The sequence below is a fragment of the Furipterus horrens genome, unplaced genomic scaffold (genome assembly GCF_987537825.1).
Source record: "Furipterus horrens unplaced genomic scaffold, mFurHor1.1.pri manual_scaffold_8, whole genome shotgun sequence".
Classification (NCBI taxonomy): domain Eukaryota; kingdom Metazoa; phylum Chordata; class Mammalia; order Chiroptera; family Furipteridae; genus Furipterus; species Furipterus horrens.
In genome coordinates this window covers 46,700,669-46,726,411 of record NW_028327178.1, presented here as the reverse complement: position 1 = coordinate 46,726,411, position 25,743 = coordinate 46,700,669, and the positions used below count along the sequence as shown (strand labels likewise).

General features: G+C 39.4%; 1 protein-coding gene across 10 annotated transcripts in view; it reads left to right on the top strand.

The window, feature by feature from the left end:
* The window catches only part of EPB41L3 (erythrocyte membrane protein band 4.1 like 3), a 235,344-nt gene that overhangs the window by 180,795 nt on the left and 28,806 nt on the right, over window positions 1-25,743 (top strand). For 6 of the 10 annotated variants that reach the window (XM_090285789.1, XM_090285790.1, XM_090285783.1 and 3 more), the window contains exons 6-12: window positions 6,855-6,930; window positions 8,933-9,151; window positions 9,488-9,575; window positions 15,340-15,492; window positions 18,942-19,039; window positions 19,703-19,878; window positions 24,886-25,106. In XM_090285789.1, the coding sequence (XP_090141915.1) occupies window positions 6,855-6,930; window positions 8,933-9,151; window positions 9,488-9,575; window positions 15,340-15,492; window positions 18,942-19,039; window positions 19,703-19,878; window positions 24,886-25,106 (1,031 nt within the window). The remainder of the gene's footprint in view (window positions 1-6,854; window positions 6,931-8,932; window positions 9,152-9,487; window positions 9,576-15,339; window positions 15,493-18,941; window positions 19,040-19,702; window positions 19,879-24,885; window positions 25,107-25,743) is intronic. The other 4 variants (XM_090285782.1, XM_090285784.1, XM_090285788.1 and 1 more) reach the window with 1 other exon arrangement.

The following is a 25,743-nucleotide window of genomic DNA, read 5'->3' as shown; positions in this document are numbered from 1 at the left end:
CAGACCGCATGGCTCCTTCCTTTTCTTCTGGCCCTGTATTACAGTCGTCCCTCTCTATATCGCGGGTCACTTATCGTGGCCTCACTGTATCGCAGGATTTTTAAAAACATTATATTTAATTATTTATCGCAGATTTTTCCCTATATCGTGGGATTTTGCGGTACTGTATACGTATGTTGTTAAAGTTACGTAGGTTTAAGGGTGTAGAATATGTTTAAGAACATAAGTCGTCGGCAGCCGTCCGTCTCGAGAGACGATGGTGTAGCTTCTTAAGAGTCTATCTGCACCGCCGAGAATGGCTGTGCAGTCCGACTCGGGAGTGACACGGTATCTGTCTCCTCCCGTGTTGAATCGACATCTTGTGATGACGCTGGAGTGTCCTCTCCAGTGAAGCTGAAGCTACAGAGCCTGGGCAGGGTGATATGGAGGGTCTGCTGTTGCCCATGTAGCAGACCCCCCCTCTCTTCGCAGCTGAAGGGTCCAAGGGAAAGACGGAGTCAATACAGCTTGGCTTCAGGTGCGCCGCAGGAGTTGCCGGTGTTGACCACAACGTCAAACCGCCTTAGGGACTCCGGCTCCAGATTTTCTGTCGGGGTTTACTCCCTTAGCCTTTCCCCTGAAGAGGTATGCCGCAAGGCAGCGGAGGTTTTTTGGAGTCAGAGTTTTCCTTCTCTGATGTGCCCTGACTGGAAGATCGAACCAGCGACACTTAGCTCGCAGGCCGACGCTCAATCCACTGAGCCAAACCAGCCAGGGTATAAGAACATAAGTAGTGTTTATAAAAGTGTGGAAAAGGTTAATAAGGGACTGGGAACGGTTTATAAGTATGTGGGGAGGGTTTATAAAGCCTTAAAATATATATAAATACTAAAATAAATGTAAGGTTCTTACTTCGTGGATTTTCACCTATCGCAGGGCGAGTCTAGAACATAATACCCGCAATAAGTGAGGGAATACTGTACAACCAATCACTCAGGTAATGAGATCATACATAGGCTTACACCCTAGGAAAACAGAAGGAAGAACACACATGTTAATTCACACAACCCACAAACCAGCCTCTGAGTCTGCAAGACTGTCTTTTTGGGAAAACATCCAGTACAAGGCCTTCACTGGTATGACACTTAACAGTGGCAGTTGGACCGATCCTTATTACCTGTACATTGAGCATCTCTGATGATGTCACAAACCCAGTTTCAACTTTCAAATGAAAATATACTTTGAAGACAGTTAGCTGCACTAGTCTATAGTCCACTGCTGAGCATTGTGATTTTCCTTAAATCAGGTTTTTCTCCTTAAGATCACCTTCATTATTATTAAAGGAACTGCAATAGTCCAGTTTTAATTTAGCCTGTTCACCTTCATAAACACAACAAGAGCAGCAATTGATCACATATGATCTTTAAGTCTGCTTTGCTGGAATTCATAAGGAACCTTTAGATCGACCCTTCAGTCTGCTCTTCAGGGTACAGAAACTGAACCACAAACCTGCTTCCCTCAAGTCCTTGAGGTTTTCCATTATGCCTTAAGGTTCCTCTTAGCCATCTTTTAGGAAAGCAACCTTCGTTCCTTCCCCAAAAAGACTGCCATGAACTACACAACCAACCAAGATACCAGGTCATTTCCTTGTGCACTATCATTAGCTTCAAAAGTCAATTTCAGTTCCTCAGGGCTTTCTGGTAACAACCAGAGCCCAGGCATGCCTCCTTCAGGCATGACATTCCTGTCAAACTCTTGGTCGACAAAGCCCCTATTAACAATAGGTCTTATTAGTTACATGCAAAGAAACTTTTATGTCATTACTTACTCCTTCAGAATGCCAGATTCTGGAAGGATCAGGTAGGGAGAAAAATGTAAACCATGAAGGAAAATCCTTGTCCTTCTAGTATTCACTGAAATTGCATCCCCACGCCTTACATTTTCTCTTGTTCACTTTCCCACATGGTAAGTTTTTAACTTTCCCTGGGAAACCTCAGTTTTCCTGGTAGAGAATAGACAGAGCAATAATTCGAAATACAGACAGAGCTAGGCACTCTCTCACCAGTATGGTCTGCTGGTGTGCCCTTTCAGTCCTGGTCTCTTGGCAGAGACATGCTCACTTGCCCAGTTGGAATACTCATCAGCCCTGAATGACCCCTTGAGTCGAATTGTCAAAGGCATTCTCTCCAGCCAGTTTACAGATGACCTTTCCCGGGTCTCACTAGCCAAAAAAAGACACAGAGAATTTCAGAATAGAATAGAGCAAAATTAAGAACAGTAAAATTCAAAGCATATTACATTCCCATAAAATCAGAACACAAGTAGCCGACGTTTCCTTTTCTCAAGTTTAAAAACTTGCACAACCTTCCTATATATTTACCCATTCATATTTAACCATAATACTCTTTCCATCCTTGTTCTTTCAACTCTGTGAAGGACTATACTCAAACTCAGTATCTGGCAGCTGAAAGTCCCTAGCTTTACAAGTACAGGCATAAAGCAAAAGAAACATTGTCACCTTATGTTGGGGTTCACTGTCCTTTTCCAGAAGGGAAATTTCAAATCTCCTTCTGAAGTGCAGGTCTAGCTTTCCCTTTACCATGGGTGTTGATTTCCCACGAAAAATCCCTTTATTTGCAAGGACATTCTGCAGCTTTCTGAAGCTTAGACCTTGCAAACACCCTCTCATGCAGTGATCTGAATGCCTAGATATATACCATTTCACAAAGCACATCACCTGAAGAGCATGCCTAGCCCACCATCTTGCCCACTTCAAAGATGGCAGCCCCCTCACATATGGCATCTTCAAAGATGGTGGCACCCTCATGTGCAGCACTGTCATCCAAGATGGCAGCACCCTTACATGCCACCCACAAGATGGCAGCACCCTTATGTGCGGCACCATCATCCAAATGGCGGTGCACACATGTGACTCATCCTCCATAGCAGAGCACTCAACGTAATTCACCCAAAGTGGCAGCACACCCATGTGACTCAGTGTCCGATCCCCAACATGTCTGCAGATCTGGCTCACAGAGACTAAAGTTTCTCTTCCTTCCAAAACTGGTTTTCTTACACCATGAGCTTGGGTGCAGAGATGTTTCCTGAAACTGGGAAGTCCCCGCAGCACTGCTCCAGGCGTCATTCGGCCGCATGGCTGGGACCTGACAACAGGTTCTCTTAGTCCCATCTGGGTTGCCAAAACTGTTATCAAGCAAAAGGGGGTTTGCTCACGTGGCACCTTGGTGTAAGACTCAACAATTCAACAATTAGTGTTGAGGAAAACAGGTCTTTATTTACAATATTCCAACCTGGGGGTGGAGTCTGGAAGCACTTCAGCTCAAGTCTGTGTTCTCCCATGGGACCCAGCAGTTCCCTTGCTTCCCAAAAGGCAATAAGCCAAAAACATGCCTGGAAGTTCCCCATTCCTTGTCTGTCAGCTCTCTCCTTCAAGATCTGGCTTACAATGCTATCAGTCTCCATATAACAGTCCAGGAAAGCATGGTGAAGTCCCAGAAAGGCACAAGTTCTGAGAGTGTCCTCTCCGCATGGCCTGAGTGACAAGAGTCCACATAGAGTCCAGGTCTGCAAGGTGGAGTCCTTGGTGGCTTCCAAGTCAGCTGGAGCTGGCACGATCAAAGCAGCAGCATGCCTGCTTCCTTACTAGCCTAGGCCGCATGGCCCTGTCCCATAGCGAACCAGCTCTCCTACAGAGCTGCCTAGCTGCTACATCATGGTTCTCTTCCTACACACCAGACCTCATGGTGGACTCATGTGGTGCCTATGTGGCCCAGCACTCCAAATGGCTGCTGCCTTTCATTCTGCCTGGCTCTTTCCTTCTTTCAGACCACATGGCTCTGCGCTTATTGGCTGCCACCTTATTTTTAAACCCTAATCACGGCCTATGACCCAATCAGTGTGGTGACCAGTCCTAGCCACTTGTAGAATCTCGCGCAGGCCCTATATGCTTTTTCATCACCAATCTGTGGTTAAAGCCCCTACCCCACCCCATCTCCTTGGTGCTGTGAAGCGGCCATAGCCACTTGCATAACTAAGAAACTAGGTCTCTCAGAAAAATGGGTGTGCTCCACTGAGCCCCATCCCCCAAATTCTGAGGCTTCTTGCCACTCTCACATTTACCTTGAATTTATTATGGAATTGTTTAATTGCCTTGCTAAACTAGACATTGAATTCAAGGCATATTTTGACATGGATAAAAATTATAAAACAATAAATCCATTTCTCATAGCTAATTCATTAGTTTTAAGTCCACTTGCTTGGGTGAGGGAAGGCAGAAGCCAGCTCTTTTTTTATGAACCTCACCAGTAGCAGGTATGGAGGGACCCATTTTAGCAGGAAGTGAATAGCAGTCACTAGGAAAGTAAAACCAAATCGCACTATATTTATAATAACAGAAGGACTTTTGAGAACTGGGAAAATAATCACTGGCAATATATTTGATTGACAGGTATTTTATGGATTAGAATTCTTATAGTCATTGTTTCAGTAATGTTTCTAAGTGGTTTAAAATAATAGTAACCACCCAATTATACCTAGTCTTATGTCAAGTCCTTTATTTTTTTTTCTTTTTTAAATATGCTTTATTGATTATGCTGTTACAGTTGTCCCAATTTCTTTTCCCTTTGTTCCCCTCCACCCAGTGACATCCCTCCCTACAGTTGTCTGCCCCCCACCTTAGTCCATGCCCATTTGGTTGTGCATATAGTTCCTCTCAACATCTTGCTATCTACTCCACTTTCTCCTACTGTACTTCCTAATTCCTGTACCATCTCCCTCCCTTTCCCCCCTTCCCCCTGCCTGCTGACCTCCCCCCCATAATGGTCCCCATACCTATCATTCTTTTCACACTCTCGTTGCCTACTTAGTTTGTCTTTGTTTCGGTACCCTAGCTTCTGTTGTTGGTTGTTGTGATACAGTTTTCATTTTAATGTTCATAGTTTTGATCCTTTCTCCTAAATAAGTCCCTTTAACATTCCATATCACAGTGGTTTGGATCTGATGAACTCCTTCAGTTTTACCTTGTCCTGGAAGCACTTTCTCTGCCCTTCTATTCTGAATGACAGCTTCACTGAATAGAGTAAGCATGGTTGTAGGTTTTTGCTTTTTATTACTTTGAATATTTCTTGCCAGTCCCTTCTTGCCTGAAGACTTCCTTTTGAGAAATCAGCTGACAGTCTTATTGGGATGCCTTTGTATGTAAATCTCTTCTTCTCTCTTGCTACTTTTAAGATTCTCTCTTTAGCCTTAATTTTTGACATTTTGATTCTAATGTGTCTTGGTGTGGTTCTCCCTGGGTCCAGTTGTTTTGGAACTCTCTGTGCTTCCTGGACCTGTAAGTCTGTTTCCTTCCCGAAGTTAGGGAAGTTCTGCTTCGTTATTTTTTCACATAATTTTTCCACTCAAGTCCTTTATAAGGCACATTTTATGATAGTGCCCTACCATCAACACTTTAAGTGTAATATGAATGGTAGTGTCAGGAATAAACTAGAATTAATAAATAAAACTAATGTAGATAACCTAGGCAGCTAAGTATTTGTCACATATACAAAAGAATAGTGCAAAGAAAAAAGCTAAGAAATCTTTACAATACTGTCCCTTTTTTCTGACTGTTTGGGAAGGGCTCATAGGAAAATAAATGGACTTTCCAGAAGTTACTTAATGGGCAGAAGGGAGTGTTTGTAAGTCTTAGGAGAGTATTCACACTTAAGAGCTGAACCATGAGCTCAGAGTGAAAGGAGGACCGGGACTATGTGCAGCATAGATAAAAGGCTTCCGGTACAGAAGATAGGGAGACTGAGGAAATTTTTCAGCAGCACATTCAGAATACTGACAGGACCTATGCAGTGGCACTTTCAGTATGGTTATTGGTTGGAGGGAACAAATGTATGCAGCATCCCAGCAAAGGAACACCCAGACTTCAGTAAATCACTGCATTAAAAGGCCAGAATAAAAAGACAAGATGAATATGAATAAGTTAAAGGAGTTGACCACATACAGATGAAATGTAGAAAAGAAGAAGAGGTTGATTTTTCATGTTTATAATGACACATCATACACAATTAGAGGTAATATTATGAAATGGAGAGTTTAGTAAGCCTTAATGATATTTCAAGTATACACGCGGACAATACAGAGGAGTAGGCACCTGGGAGCTGACATCTGAAGAGGCCGTACTAGGTGCTGCAGGATAAAGAATGGCAGCATGTAAAGAGGACCCATTCAGTTCATGAACTAAGAAGGAGGTGTGAAAATCGGTAATACACAACAAATACAGTCAAGTATCTTTTTAATAAAAAATTTCCCTGTTTACAAAAAGAATTTTCAGCAGCTCATAGAGCAACTCCCTTAAATATTCACTACAAAACTTACCCATAAAATAAAAATATCTTGAACAGTCCCTTGACCTGTATTATAACAGGATTTCACCTGTAATAACAAGGCAGAAAGAACAAAAGAAGTGGGATTATATCTGTGATGTTGGTATGTGAACTATCCCGAACTTCATAGCAGTAGTCTAGTCAATTCCAGACTTGTCTGATTGAAGATTATCCATATTGCTCACATTTTTTTGCCCTCTTCCAAAGGCATGCCTTTGTCCCTGAAAAGGGGAGGAAGTTTAGTCAGTTTTCTCCCTTGTTAGAGGTTCCAGTAAAGGATTTGATGGGTGAGAAGATTAGAAACTAGGTGAAGTTTCAGACTTACCTGGATTTCATTTAATAGAGACTTCCCTGTTTTCCATGAACAATCAAAATTTACGTGGGTGTTAGAACTTGGAGTTATGGTAGCTCTAGTTATCATAAGTATAAAGGGATTTTTCTAAGGTTTTATTCTAATTTTTTTTCTCATCTTTGCAGGTGGTGCTTGGCAATTTTCATTTAATGTGAAGTTTTACCCACCAGACCCCTCCCAGCTATCTGAAGATATCACCAGGTATTTGAAAGTTGGCTCTGAAAAGGCAGGCATCTTGGGAGATTTATGCTTCTCTTAAATTCTCCAGAGAAGAACATGCTTAAATTTAGTAAACTTATAATCATTCACGCTAAAATGGTAAACAAAAGGTGACTCAAAGAGAGCAAACATCCGATTAGAAGATTTGCCAAATCGTATGTTTGTAGTTGAATTTTTGGTGCTAAGCTGATACTTCCATCTGCCTGACCCCAGTGGGAAGACACACAGAAGTGAGATACTGTCATCCAGCCACCACAGCCAAATTGGATGGGATTCAGCCTTAAATGGTATAGCCATTCCTAGTGCTTGCGCTTTAAAACTTAAGAGTATCTTTGGATGCTTATGCCTTTTATATAACCAGTCTGGTACTTGACAGCTCTTTCAAACACACACACACATGAGCACGCGCACATGCATGCACTCACACAGGTACGCATACAGATACACATAAACACATGTACACTTTAAGAATTTACTTTGCATGACTTGCAAAGGAATCATTTTCACAAAAGACATAAAATAAGGAATCCAACAAAAATATTCTGGCATGGTAACTGAGCTTTGAGTGTGAGAAGGTGTCCCTTTATGCAACTGTCCTGGGTGTGATGTGTCCTCGGCTTTTCTGCATGCCACTGGGCAACCCCTGGCTCTCGCAGTGTTTGGCAGTACGGTTATAGCCAGCAAGAGCAATCTTGTGCACTGTGTGCTGAGTTTTCTGTGTAAATCTCGCAACATGGGAGGGCTTTTCATAAAAGGGAAATTACTCATAAAGCTTCTATCTCTTGTAATGATTAAAAAGAATTTTAACAGACATTTTAGGAGAAGAGTAAAAGGTAGATCCAGAGTATTTTTTTATGTTTACATTAAACTAGAAAATTTATAATTTCTTATTTAAGAATACTTTTAATAATATTGAGGAACTATTTACTTGTGGCTAATTTGTCATTATAGAGCCTATACATACCTGGATGTGAAATTTAGTGCATGGTTGATTTCTGTCTATTTGTGTAGTGTTTGCAGAGCCCATGAAGTAATTAGAAACTTATATATCTGAATTACACCTAGTTTGTTTATATCATTAGCTTAAAATTATATTTAGAGGGGATCTTAAGACTTTTTAATAGTCCTTAGCTTCAACAGTTTAACAGTTCATTTCTTAAATGAAAGGTACAATGTATGTTTTATTATTATACCCATATGCTGGGCATTAAAGGTATTGAAACTTATTAATATCAATACTTATCTTGGAATCTTCCACAATGAGTATTATATCAGTAAACCTTAAAAACCGAGTAACAGAGAAGATATGTTAGCTATTAATGGAAATATTTTAACTTTATCTTGGCAAGATTATATGGAAAATGTTTTATAGTCCCCAAATTTAAAACTCTTTACTTACAATGACAAGATTCTGAGATGTTATGGTAGTAAGTTTTCAGTTATTCTTTATATCATTTGGAAGTTGAAACAAATCATTATTATCAAGAGACTATCTCATCAGGAATGCAGGAAATTGAGAGCAGAGGTTGATGGCATAGCTGTTGAGTTAATGGAAATTTGTCTTGGTCACATGGCAAGACCTTTAGTAGATATCAAACTGAGACTTCCTTAAGTCTAGTTGGGACTTAATAATTATATTTAAAAGCACCATTTTTACATTATAATATCCCCAACCAAATATTTCAGGGAGTGTCTGGGGACTAGTCATTTGACTTTAAATGTTACTTTAAAACAATGTTAGAAGAGTATGTCTTAAGTTTTTTTTTTTTACTCTGTGCTTTATTAATAAAACCCTGTTTTATTGTGAACATTGTAGCCACGTATTTTTCTCCTTATATCTAGATCAAAATATAGATGCTAGAAAATTTGTCCTCGAGTGATTATTCAATAGGGAGAAATTACTTACTGAACACTATGTCCTGAGTGGCCTTCTTTTCCTGTATCCCAATGCTGGTTTTTGCTTTGTCCTTCTGGCTCCTGGAAGGTACTACCTCTGCTTACAATTGCGAGACGACATCGTGTCTGGAAGGCTGCCCTGCTCCTTTGTCACCCTTGCCCTGTTGGGCTCCTACACTGTCCAGTCAGAACTTGGAGACTATGACCCAGATGAATGCGGGAATGATTACATTAGTGAGTTCCGCTTTGCACCAAATCACACCAAAGAACTGGAAGACAAAGTGATCGAGCTACACAAGAGTCACAGGTTAGTGGCAGAAACCTTGAGAACAGTCCCTTTAAGCTGTGCCTTGAAGAGTCAGCATCACTTTGCCTGCCTACTTTTCCCAGGACTGATGGGACTTGACCAGAGTAGGGTTCTGCACCAGGTACAGTTCTGGGACAGTTAGGTTCTTATTTAGAATGCCTATTCATAAAGTTTTCTTTAAAAGCCACCTTATTATTGTTCTTCCCTCAGAGCCCAGATATGCTGAGGCTCCTGTGGAGGCTTGCTTATTAGGTAACAAGGGAGTTAAGTAGGAAGTATTACAGCCTCACCAGGTAAAAGAAAAGCAGCATTGTAACACCTTTTTTTTCTTGTCAGAGGAATGACTCCAGCAGAAGCCGAGATGCATTTTTTGGAAAATGCCAAAAAACTGTCCATGTATGGGGTAGATTTACATCATGCCAAGGTATGCATTGTTTTGGGTTTTAAAAATTGTTTTATGCATTTTTTTAGAGAAGGGGATGAGAGGGAGAAAGAGAGGAAGAGAAACATCGATGTGAGTGATAAACATCAATTAATTGCCTCTTGCACATGCCCCGACTGGGGTCCGAACATGAAACCCAGGTATGTGACCTGACAGGGAATCAAGCAAGCAGCCTTCCACTTTGCAGAACGATGCTCAACCAACTGAGCCACAACGGTCAGGACAGTATGCACTATTTAGATCGCAAACTTTTCATTTAATTTTATTGAATTCATTTAGTTTTATTGCTGTAATCTGCTGATTTTTACTTCAGTGAGTGTAAACCAAAACTTTGAGGATTCCAGTCTGTGTTTGCCTTTTAAGGCCTAACCAATGATAAAGCAAATTTAGCTCTCTGGTTGGCTCTGCATGACTTGTGGTCACAGGCAACTGAAAGTTCTCTGTAGGAAGAACCTCTGGTTGCCTGTTGATTCATTTGGAAATTCATCTTCACGTAACATGCTCCGAGCTCACCCTGCCTTCCTTGTCTCAGTTGTATCTCCCACTTGGTGCTGACAAACTCTTTGCTCCTGCCAACCCCTGTTTCTGCCTTTTGCCTGAAAGTGCTCATTTTGTCTGCTCTGTCTTACTCCTTTTTGTCTGTGTGTCTAAACTTGGCTGATTGCCCAAGACCAAACTGTCACATCTATTATGTGTTCATGGCCCTGTTCTGGCACTTAGGCACTCAGTAAATTCATGTGAAGTTTAACTCCATCTCTCATGTTGAGTTGTTCTGACAAATAACCAGTACTTTGAAATAACATTGCTAGTTCTGAAAGTCAGCTAAAATTAACCACCCAAGCTAAAGATTGCCTGGTTGACTGATAATTGGTGAAATGTTAAAGTGTGTCTTGACTATGGTGTCTTGGGAAGAAAAAGTTGGAATTAGACTGTCCAAGGGTGAAGGTTGTAAGGATGTATAGAGCAGATTTTACTCCATGTCATGCTTTTTCTAGAATCTCTGTATTTTTCAGTAGTGAGAGGAGTATATGGACTATTAGTCTGTTATTTGAACAGCTGTGAATAAGATGCTTTGGTCCTGGCTGGGTGGCTCAGTAGATTGGACAGTGTTGTCTGTGCACCAAAGGTTGTAGATTTGATTCCCAGTCAGGCCACATACCTTGGTTGCAGGTTTGATCCCTGGTTCGGCACAGTGCATATGGGAAGCAGCCAGCATCCTTTGATGTTTCTCCCCTGTCTCCTTTTTTTCTTCCCTCTCTAAAATCAGTGAACGTATCCTTGGCTGAGGATTAAAATAAATGAAGTATTGTGGAAGTACAAGCAAGCTTTTAGGAAAACTAATATCATCAAAACATAAGAAATTTGTTAGGATCTTAGGGATGGATTCTATCGTTTTGGCAATGTTAAAAGATTACTGTTTGCAGTTCAGGGGCCTTTTCTTCTGATACAGGCTGACAAGATAACATTGCTCCCATTATGGGAATGTGCCTTTACTTCTAATACACAGAGTGATCACCAATTTCATGGTCTTGGACTCACAAGAACATGCAGTTAACAGGCTTCTAGGCAAGTGAGTATCTTACACAGTCAAGTTCGGGGTCAAGAAATGAAGAGAGATGCAGCTGGCTCTGTTCAGGCAAACAGTTCAACAGCCCTGAGGGAGGGGAATCTATGATCTGTAGGTTCTATTGATGCTACACGAGGTGCTGCTCCCTGGATGGTATTTGGGGAGAGCTAATTCACAGTGGATTTGGACCAGAAAATGGTAGCCATTAAGTGAATGTAGGTCTGATTGGTTCTATCTGTGGACCATTTTGTACATCACACAGTATGAGCACTTCCAAGGGCTGCAGGCCTGAGCACTAACTAGCATAACCTTGGAGACTTGGCTGGGGCTTGTCCCAGGGATAGGCTGGTGTATTCTGCGAGGCTCTTTGACATTCGTGTGTAATTAGAACAGCAGGTGTAACTCTATTTACTTGCCAGTTTATTATTATATTTTTTTCACTTATTTTGCAATCAGAGAACAAAGGTGTTTTATATTTTATGCCAGGTATAAGGCAGGTTGAGAATTTAAAAGGAAAATAAGGACACACGCTAATAAGATTTTCTCTTACAGTTCTTCCTTAGATGTCTAAAAGATAAAAAAAACAAGAAGGAAATAAAGGTAGCCTGAACGTTTGAGTGAATCAAAAGCTATTTTTGAATCACATTATACTTGTAATTCAGTAAGCGATGATTCACTTACTGCCCAGGAAAAATAAATAAGTGTAAGATTAGGGCATGCTTTTAGGGAAGTACAACTCAGGATGTATCAGTGTTCCCATCAGTGAAAATGAAATCACTTAAGATTGCTATAGCTACTGAGTTAAAATAGATAGCTGCAATAATATGATTTGAAATTATGCCAATTAAAAAAGAAAGAATTACAGAAGTGCAAATGCAACCCATTATAGGAATTTCAACTGAATATTAAGTATAACAAATGATTCAGGTATGGACTCCGTTTTTTCATGCATCTACACTCTGTCATTTTAAGAAGAAAATATTCTGAATTAAATTATAGCTAATTTCTGGTCATAACAGGGTATAAAAGGCCCTGGGCTTTAGGACCTATTTAGAAATTCTGAATTGAGATCTTGAACTCCACAGCTCTATATAAAGAATAAATACCCATATTAGAAGAAGGTCCTTGTTTTGGAAAACCTGTTCTAAATGCTTCTTTCTTTCCCTCTTGAGAAGACTGTTTCTGCTTGTTCGTCATCTAATGTCAGTCTCAATAGGCTCTATGAGAGTCATGTATTTCATACAAGATTCTAAAATGTAGGTCGAAATTCATATTGGATATCCAATGGACCAAGTGATAATGAAGGATGGCAAAGTTTAAACAGTCATTTTTAAATTAAGAGAATAGTGTGCCCATTTGTTTAATTATGATAGACTGAGAGTGTCCAGGTTGGCCTTCATTAACGTCTGCTACAGGGAGCATTAAATGCGTTTATTGGTAGGGAAACACACATGTCCCCTAGAAAGGCTGCTGATAGAGCTTTCAACACAAAAGATTTATCAGACTAACCTCAATACTAGGGACTGTGGCCGAAAACTTGAGAAAAAAAGTGTCATTTTTTGTTGTTGTTGCTTTGTGGTTGATGAAATGGAGATTGTCATCCAACTTAATACCCTACTTACCCAGTATTTTCTTTCTTCATTTGCCAATGTGTAATGGTTTAATACATGCTAGGTAGGCACTGTCTTGACCTTGTGGTTACAGAGGTTAAACAAAGCACCTGCTCTCAACTCACTACAGTCCTGAGGAGAGGGAATATCGGTGGTAGTTCATTGCAGCACCATTTACTGGGGGTATGCTAGAGACAACAGAATGGCACAGGGCCACAGAGAAGTTCATGTTGGAGGATGCAAGGAGAAGAGGAAGGGGCAAAGGAGCCTTCCTGATCTTCTCCACAAAGGGATTCTCTTTTCTTGTGATTGAAAGACACGTGGGTGATTTAAAAATAGATAAAATAATGAAGAATATTTTAAATGTCCTTTCCCTCTTTTGTTCAAAGTCATATTTTCTAAACTTTATGTTCTTTATCAAAAAGAAAGTGACTCAAAGAGCAGTTACTCAAATAGTCCTCCATCATGCCTGCATTTCTGCTTGCAGTGTGAGGTGGTCAACTCTGAACTGTCCTGTGAACAGGTTGGCTGGTTCTGAGGGATCAGTAATGCCAGCTACTTGTCAACCTCAGGTTATAGCTCTTTCAGTTGCTCTGTCAAATTGAGTGGTGGGCAGTTTCAGCTCTTGGAGTTCTCCTTAGATTTTACTGTGTTGTAATATGCTGCTGTCAAGTATTTCCACTCCTGTAATTTCATGTCTGATGGAGTGATAATGTTTCAAATGTAAAATAATTTAATTTAAACCAATTATAAACTCCTGTTTCTCAGAGATGGACCAACGTATTTGTTTTTGATTCTGGGAATGTTCATTTTGTACCTTGCACTGACAGGATTTAGAAGTAAATGCCCACAATATGGATGAGTCAGAATCTCCTATTTGGATTCTGCCATTTTCCTCCCTGCTCTTTGCTGGTGCTGCAGAGTGACTCAAAGCTGGGGACAACCCTGCTGATTAATGTGACAAAAGAGCTCAGCTTTGCCTCCTATGTAACCCCTGCTTCCAAAAACCAGTGGGATGGGATGACAACTGTGACTTCCACACAGTCCTGCCTTTGTCATTTGTTTCTGCCCTACTCGAGGCCCCCATGGATGTTCATTTCACCCTGATTTCACCTGAATACAACATTTAGAGGGTGTGGACTATACATGGTATGTCTCCCAAACTTTACATAATATCTCTGTTGACCTCTAGGACCTTTGGGCATCACATATTTCTAGGAAATGACCTGAATGTAAAATGTGCAAATAACAAAGCAAATTGCAAATGTAGCATGATCCCACTTCTGTCGTCGTCGGCAGCCGTCCGTCTCGAGAGACGATGGTGTAGCTTCTTAAGAGTCTATCTGCACCGCCGAGAATGGCTGTGCAGTCCGACTCGGGAGTGACACGGTATCTGTCTCCTCCCGTGTTGAATCGACATCTTGCGATGACGCTGAAGCTACAGAGCCTGGGCAGGGTGATATGGAGGGTCTGCTGTTGCCCATGCAGCAGACCCCCCCTCTCTTCGCAGCTGAAGGGTCCAAGGGAAAGACGGAGTCAATACAGCTTGGCTTCAGGTGCGCCGCAGGAGTTGCCGGTGTTGACTACAACGTCAAACCGCCTTAGGGACTCCGGCTCCGGATTTTCTGTCAGGGTTTACTCCCTTAGCCCTTCCCCTGAAGAGGTATGCCGCAAGGCAGCGGAGGTTTTTTGGAGTCAGAGTTTTCCTTCTCTGATGTACCCTGACTGGAAGATCGAACCAGCGACACTTAGCTCGCAGGCCGACGCTCAATCCACTGAGCTAAACCAGCCAGGGCATCCCACTTCTGTACACACATGTAAAATGTATCTATATATGAACTATATTGTTAAATGTGATCACCACTGGGCAGTGTGTGTGTTGGGAGCCTGTTGGGAAAAGACAGCTCATACTTAAAGGAAAAAAAACTTTTATATTTAAATTTTATTCTGACACTAATGGAATAAGAAAAGATTGAAGCTCTTTTTAAGGGAAGAAACTTTAAAATCCTCCTCAGAAAGAATAGGGCCCCTCTCAGTATTCGTATTAGTCAAGAGTGCTGCCTCTGGAACCAGGCCACCCACATTCAACTGGGATTGATACATAACCTCCCCTTACCTCAGTTCCCTCATCTGTAAAATGGGAATAATAACAACTATCTCAAATATCTTAGTATTAAAAGAGTTAATATACGTAACGTGGTTAGAGCAGTGCTTGGCACCCAATAACTGAGAACTGCAGCTGTCATTTCTGTTATTAACATACCTTCATCTGGGTGGTGTTCTCTATGTGCAGTGTTTCTGTTGTAAGTCTAAGATACCTCCTGGGTGAGCAGATTTTACTTTAACAAATCTCTTCATTATCTTTTAATAAATATCTTCATTAAAAGACAGTTAGTGGTGATGCTTTCTAAAATGATTGCAGTATTTTTCCTACTTAAATTAGAGCTATAGGTAGTTGGTAATAGGCTCTATCATAGAGGCTTAAATATCATACCCAGCTAGATGTAAGTGGAAGTAAATGAGAAATAAATGACATACTAATCCTTTATTCCTTGCTGCTATTACCCAGGATTCTGAAGGAGTAGAAATTATGTTAGGAGTTTGTGCAAGTGGTCTGTTGATATATCGTGACCGACTGCGGATAAATAGATTTGCCTGGCCTAAGGTTCTAAAAATTTCATACAAACGGAACAACTTTTACATTAAGATCCGCCCTGGAGAGGTAAGTAGACCCAAATTTGCATGTACATTGAGGAAAAGGTAGTTGATAGCAAACAGAAATTTAAAATTACCTGCTCACAAGTTCTCAACATCTCATGATATGGTGTTAAGTCTAAACGCCTAAGAGAATTTCTCATGATATGGTGTTAAGTCTAAACGCCTAAGAGAATTTATTGTAGGTTTGTCTAATAAACAGGAAGAAATAAAATGTTCTTTTTTTTATTATTATTTTATTTCAATTTTCCCCACAGCATACATTAATTGAAAGGGTTGTTTTCACATATTTCAAATTAAAATCCAGATTCATGAATAATGTTTTGTATATTTCAAGCTGTGGTCTAAAAGAAAGTCTTAGTCATTAAACCTCTTTATGAATAAAGGATAGATTTCTTCCTACCTGTTCTATTGTCATCTGTCCCCCCTCACCCCATTCCCCACCATTCTGATAGCATCCTAAAGTGGATAGCTTGGAGATAATGTGCATCAAGGTATAAGAAATATTAGAATTAGGGACAAAGGGTATAAATTATGTAAATGTTCCAAGGCTAATATATTCCTGCCTTTTTTTTTAATCAGGCTAATGAAAGAGTCAAAACTGTTAACTAATCCTTATTCCTTGGGCAGCAGCATCTATGATTGACTTATATTTGTATCCTCCTTAGTGGTTTGTACATAATAGGTAGCAAATATGTGCTATTATCTGCTTAACAGATAATTAATAAATATCTCCAGTATGACTAATACAGTGGAGACAGAGCTCTAAGATTGCAGCTCCTTTATGTCTCAAAACATTTTCGGGCATAATATAGAATTATCTCTGTCTTCAAAATCAACCTACCCACTGGTGGGAAGTACAATTAAAATATCAGACTGCAAAGCAAGCCATCATGTTTAGTGTTAATATAAAGTCATACTTATCTGTGAAGACTGAAATAATCTGTAAGCTTTTCATGTAAATATCTGAAATTGCAGTAATTTAAAAAATATTTTCTAAAAATTGCATGTTAAACTTAAAACAGATATATATTCATTTGGATTTATTAAACATTTATTAAGCAAGCATTTATTTATTGCTAGGAAGTTTATGGGACATTGGAAATAAAGAGATAAATATGACCTTTTTCCTGTCCTTTAGAGACTTTGTGTTTAGCAGAGAAACAGACTCACACTCTTAGGTACAGATGACATACAGTCCATGGACATGGGAAGAGCGTAGTTGTGAGAGGCCAACAGGGAAAATTGGAGAAATGCATCAAGAGACAAGAGTGAGCCATGGAAGTTTTTAAATTAGGATGTGACATAACTAGGTGAATACTCTAAAATGATGGATTTCTTAATGAAATTCAGCTACTTAGTAATGTGATGTGATAAGACCTAAACTGGAGCAGAGGTTCTGGGAATAGACTGCAAGGTGCAAATTTGAGACATGACAGATGACAGAGGCAGAACCGTACGTTTTAGAGACAGGGTGGGGCAAGGATAAAAAGAGGAGAGAGTCCAGGATAATCAGGTTTTCAGTTTGCACTAGAGAAGGCAATGGAGATAGCATTATTAGACAAGAGGGGAAAAGGGTGAATTTCAGAAAAAATGATTGAAACTCCTTTGGGACAGATTTTCAAGGGGTGATTCTTACATAGTAAGAAATACAGGACTTGAACCAGAGTCATCAACTCTATACATTTTATTCAAGGCTTTAGATGTGGAATAAATTACCCAAAGAACAAGAGAAGTTACAGAAGGGAAAAAAAAGACCCTATAGCAAAAACTCTGGGTAAGACCACTTTGAAAGAGAGGTTAGGCAGAAGAGGAACATGGAGATTAAGAATAATGGCCAGAGAAAGACAAAAAAGGAACAAGAATAGTTACAGATGACAAGGAGATGAGATTCAGGGGACATGTTTAACCAGTAGTGCCAAGTGCCAAATGTTAAGAGGAGGCACGGGTAAGAACTAAGAGAAGTGCACCAGAGTTAACAGATCCTGTTGTGACATTTAAGAGTTCAGGAAGGAGTTAGGAGCACCTGGCAGGTTGCGGTGAGGCAAGGAGTGGAGTGGCCGAGGCTTCTCATTCACGACATTTAGCAGTGAGGAGTGAGAAGGTTCTGGCTCAGGCAGGAGAGGGTCAGAGAAAGTTGTTTCCTTTTTTTAAAGTCATGTAGGCTGAGAGGAATGAGTAAGGAGACATTGTTGGTGGCAGGAAGGCTTTGAAGAGGTTGCAAGCAATGAATATAAAGCACAGAGAGCTAGATAAACATTTTAAAAGGGTTGGGGCCTCTATTATTCTTGAGATAATCTTCCCAGCTTCTTGCACAGCAGGTTGACTGTTTTTAAAACCTGCGGCCTTTGCATAATAAGTGATACATACTAGATGCAGGATGAATGAATGGGGTGGTTTAGTTAAGATCAGTTGTCAATTATACTTGTAAGTTACACCTATTGGACAGTGGTGATTTTTATGACCACCACCGCACATGAACATCCAGGGTGAATAAGAGATTGGGAAAGGCAACTGTAGTTAGAACAATCTATGATGTATTTCCCAGTCCCTCTCAACAAACAAGAAATAAAGGTCAAACATAAGCATATCTTACATGCCATGCAGAGGACCTGGTCTCCTCTGACACATAAATTACTTTTGCTATTGATTGCATCAGTAATCAGTAATCAGGTGGATTTGTGCTCTTTTGGAAAGCCTTTACTGTTTACGATGATTGCCCTCTGGTGGCATGAGGCATACTGTCCTCAGAAAATTAAAAAATGAGCATTTGCAATAATAAAATAATTACTCAGGAAATCAGATATTTCACTTTGCAAAATCAAATGGCTGATAGAGTGTCACCTGAGTTATACATACTGAGAAATATGAAAATGTGTTCTCCCAATCTTTGATATTATATATAATATCAAGAGATGTTAGCATTTAACATGATAATCCGTATTATAATGAATAAATAATGTCAGGAATATGTGATACCAAGTTCCCAAATACCTAGGATAGAAGCATATTTCCAGACCAGATATGAGGAGAAAATGTCATTCTGAGAACATAATGGACTGTAAAACTTTGGTTCATTTCTGTATCTACCATTTGAAGTCATGACATCATGGAGAAACCATGAAAATCAGGCTTAAAAATGAGATCAGGACAAATTGGTTTCTGGAAGGAATGCCAATATCCTTTTCTGCATTTAGTTTTCATAAAATCCATACTGGTACATAAAATATTCACTATATGCATAATGTGGTTGTCTATACCTGCAGCATTTTAAGAAGATAGACATAAGGAGTTTTTTTCTTTTTAATGAATAAATGTTATAACATGAATTCTGAATATAGCAACTGATTTAGTAAATAAAAAATCGTGGTGGCATTATGATTTTTTTAATTATTTACTTTTCTGTTATTTATGATTTTAAACTTGATTCCACTCTTCAATGTTTTTTAAATTTAGTTTGAACAATTTGAAAGTACCATTGGGTTTAAACTGCCAAACCATAGAGCTGCCAAGCGTTTATGGAAAGTATGTGTTGAACACCACACGTTTTTCAGGTAGGTAGAGATCATTTTGCTTTTTTCCTAAGAAAAAATTAGAATGACTGGATTCACTTTTACTGAAAACGATTGTTGGGAAGAAGAATATTGAAGTGTATCCTTTCTGTTCCTTCAAGTTTGTTGTCACCAGATTACTTAATAAGAAATCCTAAAAGAACTTCTGACTAAATTTGAGGGGTTTTCCTTAATTTTTTCTATATCTATCTACCCCATGTCCTCTTTCTTTATTATTTTTATAGGATGTCCACTTCAGGTGTCCAATTCATTTATTACGATGTTAATAATTTCTCAATAGCCTCTACTCACAAGAGTCATCAGATTTGTGCCTACACAGTAACAAATTATCACTGCTCTTCATTCCAATTCCCTACCTAATTGCTCTTGGGGTTTATAGAAGCATAGGCTTTCCAGTCACATGGGATGTGAAGGTTCACTAGTCCAAGCCAACCGCTATTTTGCTCATAGCCTCTCTATACCATTCCTAGTTGATGTGTACTGCGTTAGTTATTTTTTTCTTATAAAATCATATTTATTTAATTGCATGTTTGGCATTAATCTTTTTGTACACAGAGCACTTGACCTTTCAAAGCAGAGTAGAAGTTCACATTCTTAATGTTTGACTTAATATCTCTTCTGGTGTTTTTTCTTTAATATCTTTAGATTGTTGTTACCAGAAGCACCTCCAAAGAAATTCCTTACCTTGGGTTCCAAGTTCCGTTATAGTGGCAGAACGCAAGCCCAAACAAGAAGAGCCAGTGCGTTGATAGATCGTCCAGCCCCTTACTTTGAACGCTCATCCAGCAAACGTTATACCATGTCACGCAGTTTGGATGGAGGTAGGTATCACTTACTGGCCCTTCATGATCTTTGTGGCTACCTAATAGGATGAAACCATCATGAGCTTTCAATAAACAGATCCTCTTGGATAGTATAAAATTGAAAACACTTGTTGGTCTGTGACCAAATGGCAAGTTTTAACCCCCGTCCTCAAAAAGAAAGTACTTTGTGAGTCTAATTTCTGTTACTATAGATTTATATAAAATTACATAAAAGAATGGTGCTTAGGGAATGAGAGCATAGCTTTCTTAACGTGGTACCCTGAATTTGGAGAGAGAGTCTTTCTTTCTAAATATTATAGTCACATACTCCAAGTAATCTGGCTCCCTTGCCAACATATCTTAAATACAGTCAGGTTTGTCTTAGGCAATTTGTTTCAGAAAGAAAACTAAGTTAAGTTTATCTGTTTCTTTTTTTAAGTATATTTTATTGATTCTGCTATTACAGTTGTTCCAATTTTTTCCCCTTTGTCCCCCTTTACCCTGTACCTGCCACCCTCCAGCAATCCCCTCCACCCCTTAGTTCATGTCCATGGTCATGCACATAAGTTCTTTGGCTTCTCCATCTCCTGTACATCCCCCTGTCTATTTTGTAGCTATCAGTTATGCTTCTAATCCCTGGACCTTTTCCCCTGTTCTCCCCGACTGATAACCCTCCATATGATCTCCATATCCATGATTCTGTTCCTGTTCTAGTTATTTGCTCAGTTTGTTTGTTTTTTAGATTCAGTTGTTGATAGTTGTGAGTTTGTTGTCATTTTAATGTTCATAGTTTTGATCTTCTTTTTCTTAAATAAATCCTTTTACGTTTCATATAATAAGGGCTTAGTGATGATGAATTCCTTTAGCTTTACCTTGTCTGGGAAGCACTTTATCTGCCCTTCCATTCTAAATGATAGCTTTGCTGGGTAGAGTAATATTCGTTGTAGGTTCTTGCTTTTTGTCACTTCGAATACTTCTTGTCAGTCCCTTCTTGCCTGCAAAGTTTCTTTTGCAAAATCAGCTCCTAGTTTCATGGGAATTCTGTTGTAGGAAACTCTCTTCTTTTCTCTTGCTGCTTTTAAGATTCTCTCTTTATTTTTAGCCTTTGGCATTTTAATTAGGATGTGTCTTGGTGTGGTCCTCTTTGTGTCCAACTTGTTTGGCACTCTCTGTGCTTCCTGGACTTGTATGTCTATTTCCTTTATCAAATTGGGGAAGTTTTCTTTCATTGTTTTTTTTCAAATAAGTTTTCAATTTCTTGCTCCTCCTCTTCTCCTTCCAGCATCCCTATGATTCAGATGTTGGCACTTTTGGAGATGTCCCAGAGTCTTCTTATTCTCTCTTCATTTTTTCTTTTCTGTTTGTTTGTTTTTTAATTCTTGTTTCTTCATTCTGTACTAGTTGACTGTTTATTTCTTCCTTACGTTCCAAATCATTGATTCGAACCCTGGCTTCCTTCCTTTCACTGTTAGTTCCCTGTAGATTTTTCTTTATTTCACTTAGTGTAAACTTCATTTCTTCCTTTATGTTGTTGCTATTCTCAGTAAGTACTCTGAGTATCCTTATAACCAGTATTTTGAACTCTGCATCTGATAGATTGCTTATCTCCTTTTTGCTTAGTTCTTTTCCTGGACTTTTGATCTGTTCTTTCATTTGGGCCATACTTATTTGTCTCCTCAATTTCACAGTCTTCCTGTATTTATTTCTGCGTATTAGGTAGAGCTGCCCCACCTGTTAAATTGTGAGGGGCGGAGCCTTAGGTATTCATCAGTGGGAATCAACCTGTTTCATTGCTTTGTGGCGCTGTGTATGAGGGAGGGGTCAGAGAGAGAACAATGATGCTTGCTCAGCATTCGCCCCTTTTTCAGTCACTTCACCCACTTCCTGTATGTGGCTAGCTTCCCTCTAGTTGCTGCCTTCATCATGGTTCCCAGAGTGGGTGGGTTTGTGTATGTTCTAGGACTGTTGGGGCCTCTAATTGAACTTTCCTAAGAGACCAGCAGTTTCTTCTAAAGCCCAGCCCCCAGTGGTTTTCATAGCCAGAAGCTCTGAGGCTTGACTCCCAGTGCTGGAACCATGAGCAGTGCAGTCTGGTCTGGGGCTGGGATTACTCCCCAGGTGTCCCTTTGGGCTTTTATCTGCCACACATGAAGGTGAAACGACTCGTTCCGCTGGCTGCAGCAACTGCCTTGCCAATGCAGCCCCACCTCCGCCATCTGCATTCTCTCCACCTACCTGTCTGGGTGAATATTTCTTCTTAAATCTGTGGTTGTTGGGCTTTCATGCAGCTCGATTTTCTGGCAGTTCTGGTTGACCTTTATTTGGAGATAGTTGTAATCTTTCTTATGTTTGTGCGAGGAAGCAGTGTTTGCCTACGCCTCCATCTTGGTGGCAAGTTAAATTTATCTCTTATTTCTAAAAAATTGTATGAATACAGTGTGACTTTAATTAGTTGATGAATAATAACTTATAGAAAGGATGGCATTCAAATAACAGAGCAAAGGGCTCTAAGTTAAATCCTTCTGGTTAACATTAATTACTATACCAGATGGACTGGGAGGGCATTGTCATATAAATGTTCCCTACTGTTAAGTCAAATGTGTAAGTAAGCCAGGGAGAGAATCACTTAAATAACAGGTTTAAGGAGTGGCATAATCATGAGTTTTCAGTAGGCTTTGTTTTGTGGGACGGTTTTGTATTGATTCTACATGCAGATGTGCTTTCTGCTACAAGACATGGCAGCTGGAGTAACACTTAACTGAGGAACTGAGCTATGGTCAGGCCTCTGTCTTCTAATTCAGAGCACCTGGAGGTTAGTTGTTTTATGGAAGACCTATCCTGTGCACATAAAGAGTTAGAATTTTCTGGCATGTGTGTATGGCTTTAATAATAAGCAAAAACATAAATAAAAATAAGTTAATGTTACAAGTGCCTGGGATCACCTTTCTCCTTACCTTTCTGCCACTGCTCGCCATAGTTTGTGATACCCCCATGAAGTAGGTGGGGTGACAGAGTCCCTCAACCCCCTGATCAAAAAGACTGTATTTTCCTAATGGATGACATTATAAATCGCTTATAAAAGAAGTGAAAATTGTGTTATTGGTGCTATGTTACATATGTCACTAGGGAAGTGGAAGGAAAGTTCACCTGGTGTAGATAAATCCAGGCTGAGGTCCAGTTCCTCTACCTGCATGGTAGTTGGTGAATGATTTAAGCTCTCTCTGTCTGGTTTTAGTCATCATCTGTAAAATGGTAGTAAGGCCACCTCTGACACGGTTGTTGGGAGGACTGAGTAAGATATACGTCAAAGCACTCTTGTTATAGATGTAATTATAATTATCTCAATAATTATATTGATAATTATCCTTATAGGCTTTTGTGAGGTGGCCTAGGAAATTAGCATTCTGTATCATCTAAGAATTTCCTTTTTCAGAAAATCTAACTTAGAACCATACTTTTGAAATAAAATGTTTATTAGAACTGTTCAAGTTGGATCAAAATACTGATATATCTGTGTTAACATTTAAGTTTTTCTTCAGCACTGTCTCACTTACTCTTCTTTCTCCTTTAGAGAACCTCTGTCAATTATTTGTGTATTCTCTAAGTCAGTGTTGGAGGCGCTTTTGTAGAATCACACCTTTTACCCTGAATTCCATGCACTTTGTTCAGTGATGTGCACCCAAGGGAACACGTGTGTTATAAATGTTGTTTTCCTCATGACCTTTTGTGTAATAATGATTGCTCAGAAGAAGAATATTGTGAAATAAATGTACTAATATCATGCTGTCTCTTCCTCCCTGCCCAAAAGTGATGTTAGTATGTGTCGTCTCTCACTCTTTGGGGTTCTGCCAATTCTAGTGTTTTCTGTGCTGCTGAGCCGGGGCTGCGACTGCATGTTGGCATATAAACTGCTTTTTGCAAAGTTGCATCTTCTTTAGAACAGCCTAACTGGCCATTAGGAAGCTGTCTTGTGTGAGCTTTTTTTCATTGGTATAACGAGATATAAAATATCTTAGTGAAACTATTTTAGTGAAATAATTTACTATTAAAAGAATTTAAGAATATTTTCTTACATTTATATAGATATGAAAGCAGAGTATATTTTGACTGTGATTAGCTACTGTATGTATTTGAAAAGCAGCATTTATAAGTTTCAGTAAATATTAATATCTAAAACATAAAATGATGAGTATCAAATTTTAAAAGCTTAACTGAAGCAAGCACCTCTTTCACTAAGACATTTTAGCTGGGATGAATGGCTGCAGCTTTTATCTCTTATGTTTGCATGCTTTGTCTTTGTATGAGTTTCATTAACAAAATTTGTCTTTACGCAAATATTAGAGATGAATGAACATATGCATATCATGGTAGATATGTATGCGTATCTTTTTAAAGTGCAATAAAATTAAAACATTTCTGCACTTCAGTTAATGGAGTTGCCATATGAATTTTATAATCTCTGCCAACATGGTTAATTTTCATTATAACCCTTGTGGCTTGTATATTGTAGGAAACTTTTCAGCCATTATTAATAATAAAGATTTTTTAAAATTTCAGTGCTCCTTGGTGAATGGCACTTCCAAAGATATGTTCAAAGTCCAGTTTACTAGCTCAATTGTCTACTGAAAATGTTATTAGTTGGGAAACTGCCACTAAGTGTCTGGTGCCAGTACCCAGCCGGTTACTCCGGAGCAACAGGCTTGGTGGCAGCTCAGCCTCCCATCCTTATATTCACATCCACCCTGACACATGTCCTCACCATAGAGCTTGAGAATGGATGAAAACTGTTTTTGTGGCTTCAAGAGATGAACATTTAAATCATTTTAAAAATCTAGTGTAGATGATATAGGAAGTTGAGTCTATGGTAGTGCTTAGAGAAGGTACCTGCAGCACTGACTTGCCTTTTGAAGACAAATCTGGTATTTTAAGGGGTATGTTTTTTCAGAATGAGACAGTTGGTGGTATTTATATGTCTTCTGATTTAACTATTTCAGACTTTATTTCTTTAATTGTATTTGCTTTTAGCATCAGTGAATGAAAACCATGAAATATACATGAAGGATTCTGTGTCTGCTGCAGAGGTTGGTACTGGCCAGTACACCACAACAAAGGGCATCTCTCAGACCAACTTGATCACCACTGTGACTCCGGAGAAAAAGGCTGAGGAGGAGCGCGACGAGGAAGAGGACAGGCGGAAAAAGGCGGAAGAAGCCACCCCTGTCGCAACAATACGGCACGAGGGAAAGGTACATCTCCCAGGCTTCCTCCTAGAACTTGCTCAAACTTTTGAGAACTTCTAAATAATACTGAGAGTACAAACCAGGAATGTGTTAAGATTTAGGCTAATTCATATGTCAGCATTAGTCAAATTCTTATTGTCGATTTTTAAATTATTTCCTGTGTCAACATTTCTCCTTTGAAAGATTCCTGTTCTCAACTTTCTGAGCATTTTTTACCACTGATTGCTATGTAAGACTTTCAACAGCTGACCTGTCTGTACTTTTTATTTCTGTTTGGGCTCACATTTCAGAGTTATCACTAAAGCTGTTTTCTTTGTTCCTGGCCCCATTCTCCTACCCAAGGACTAAATATTTTTCTAGATATACAGTATAATAATATTGCCATTCTGACCACAAGTAATTGAGTGGCCATATAGCCTGTGTATTTATACAGTGTTTCCTCTTAATCTTACTATAATCCAGTCATCAAAATAGCGAGTAGGCATATCTTGGAAAGTGATATTACGGCAGAAGTTTCTAAAGGAAGATGGAAAGTGAATTTGGCAGCAGTTTCTCCAAGGTGTTTTTTTTTTTTTTCTTTAAATTTAATAACTTCATTTACCCCAAACTCAATTTATTTTTAAATATCATGTTTATTTTTGGT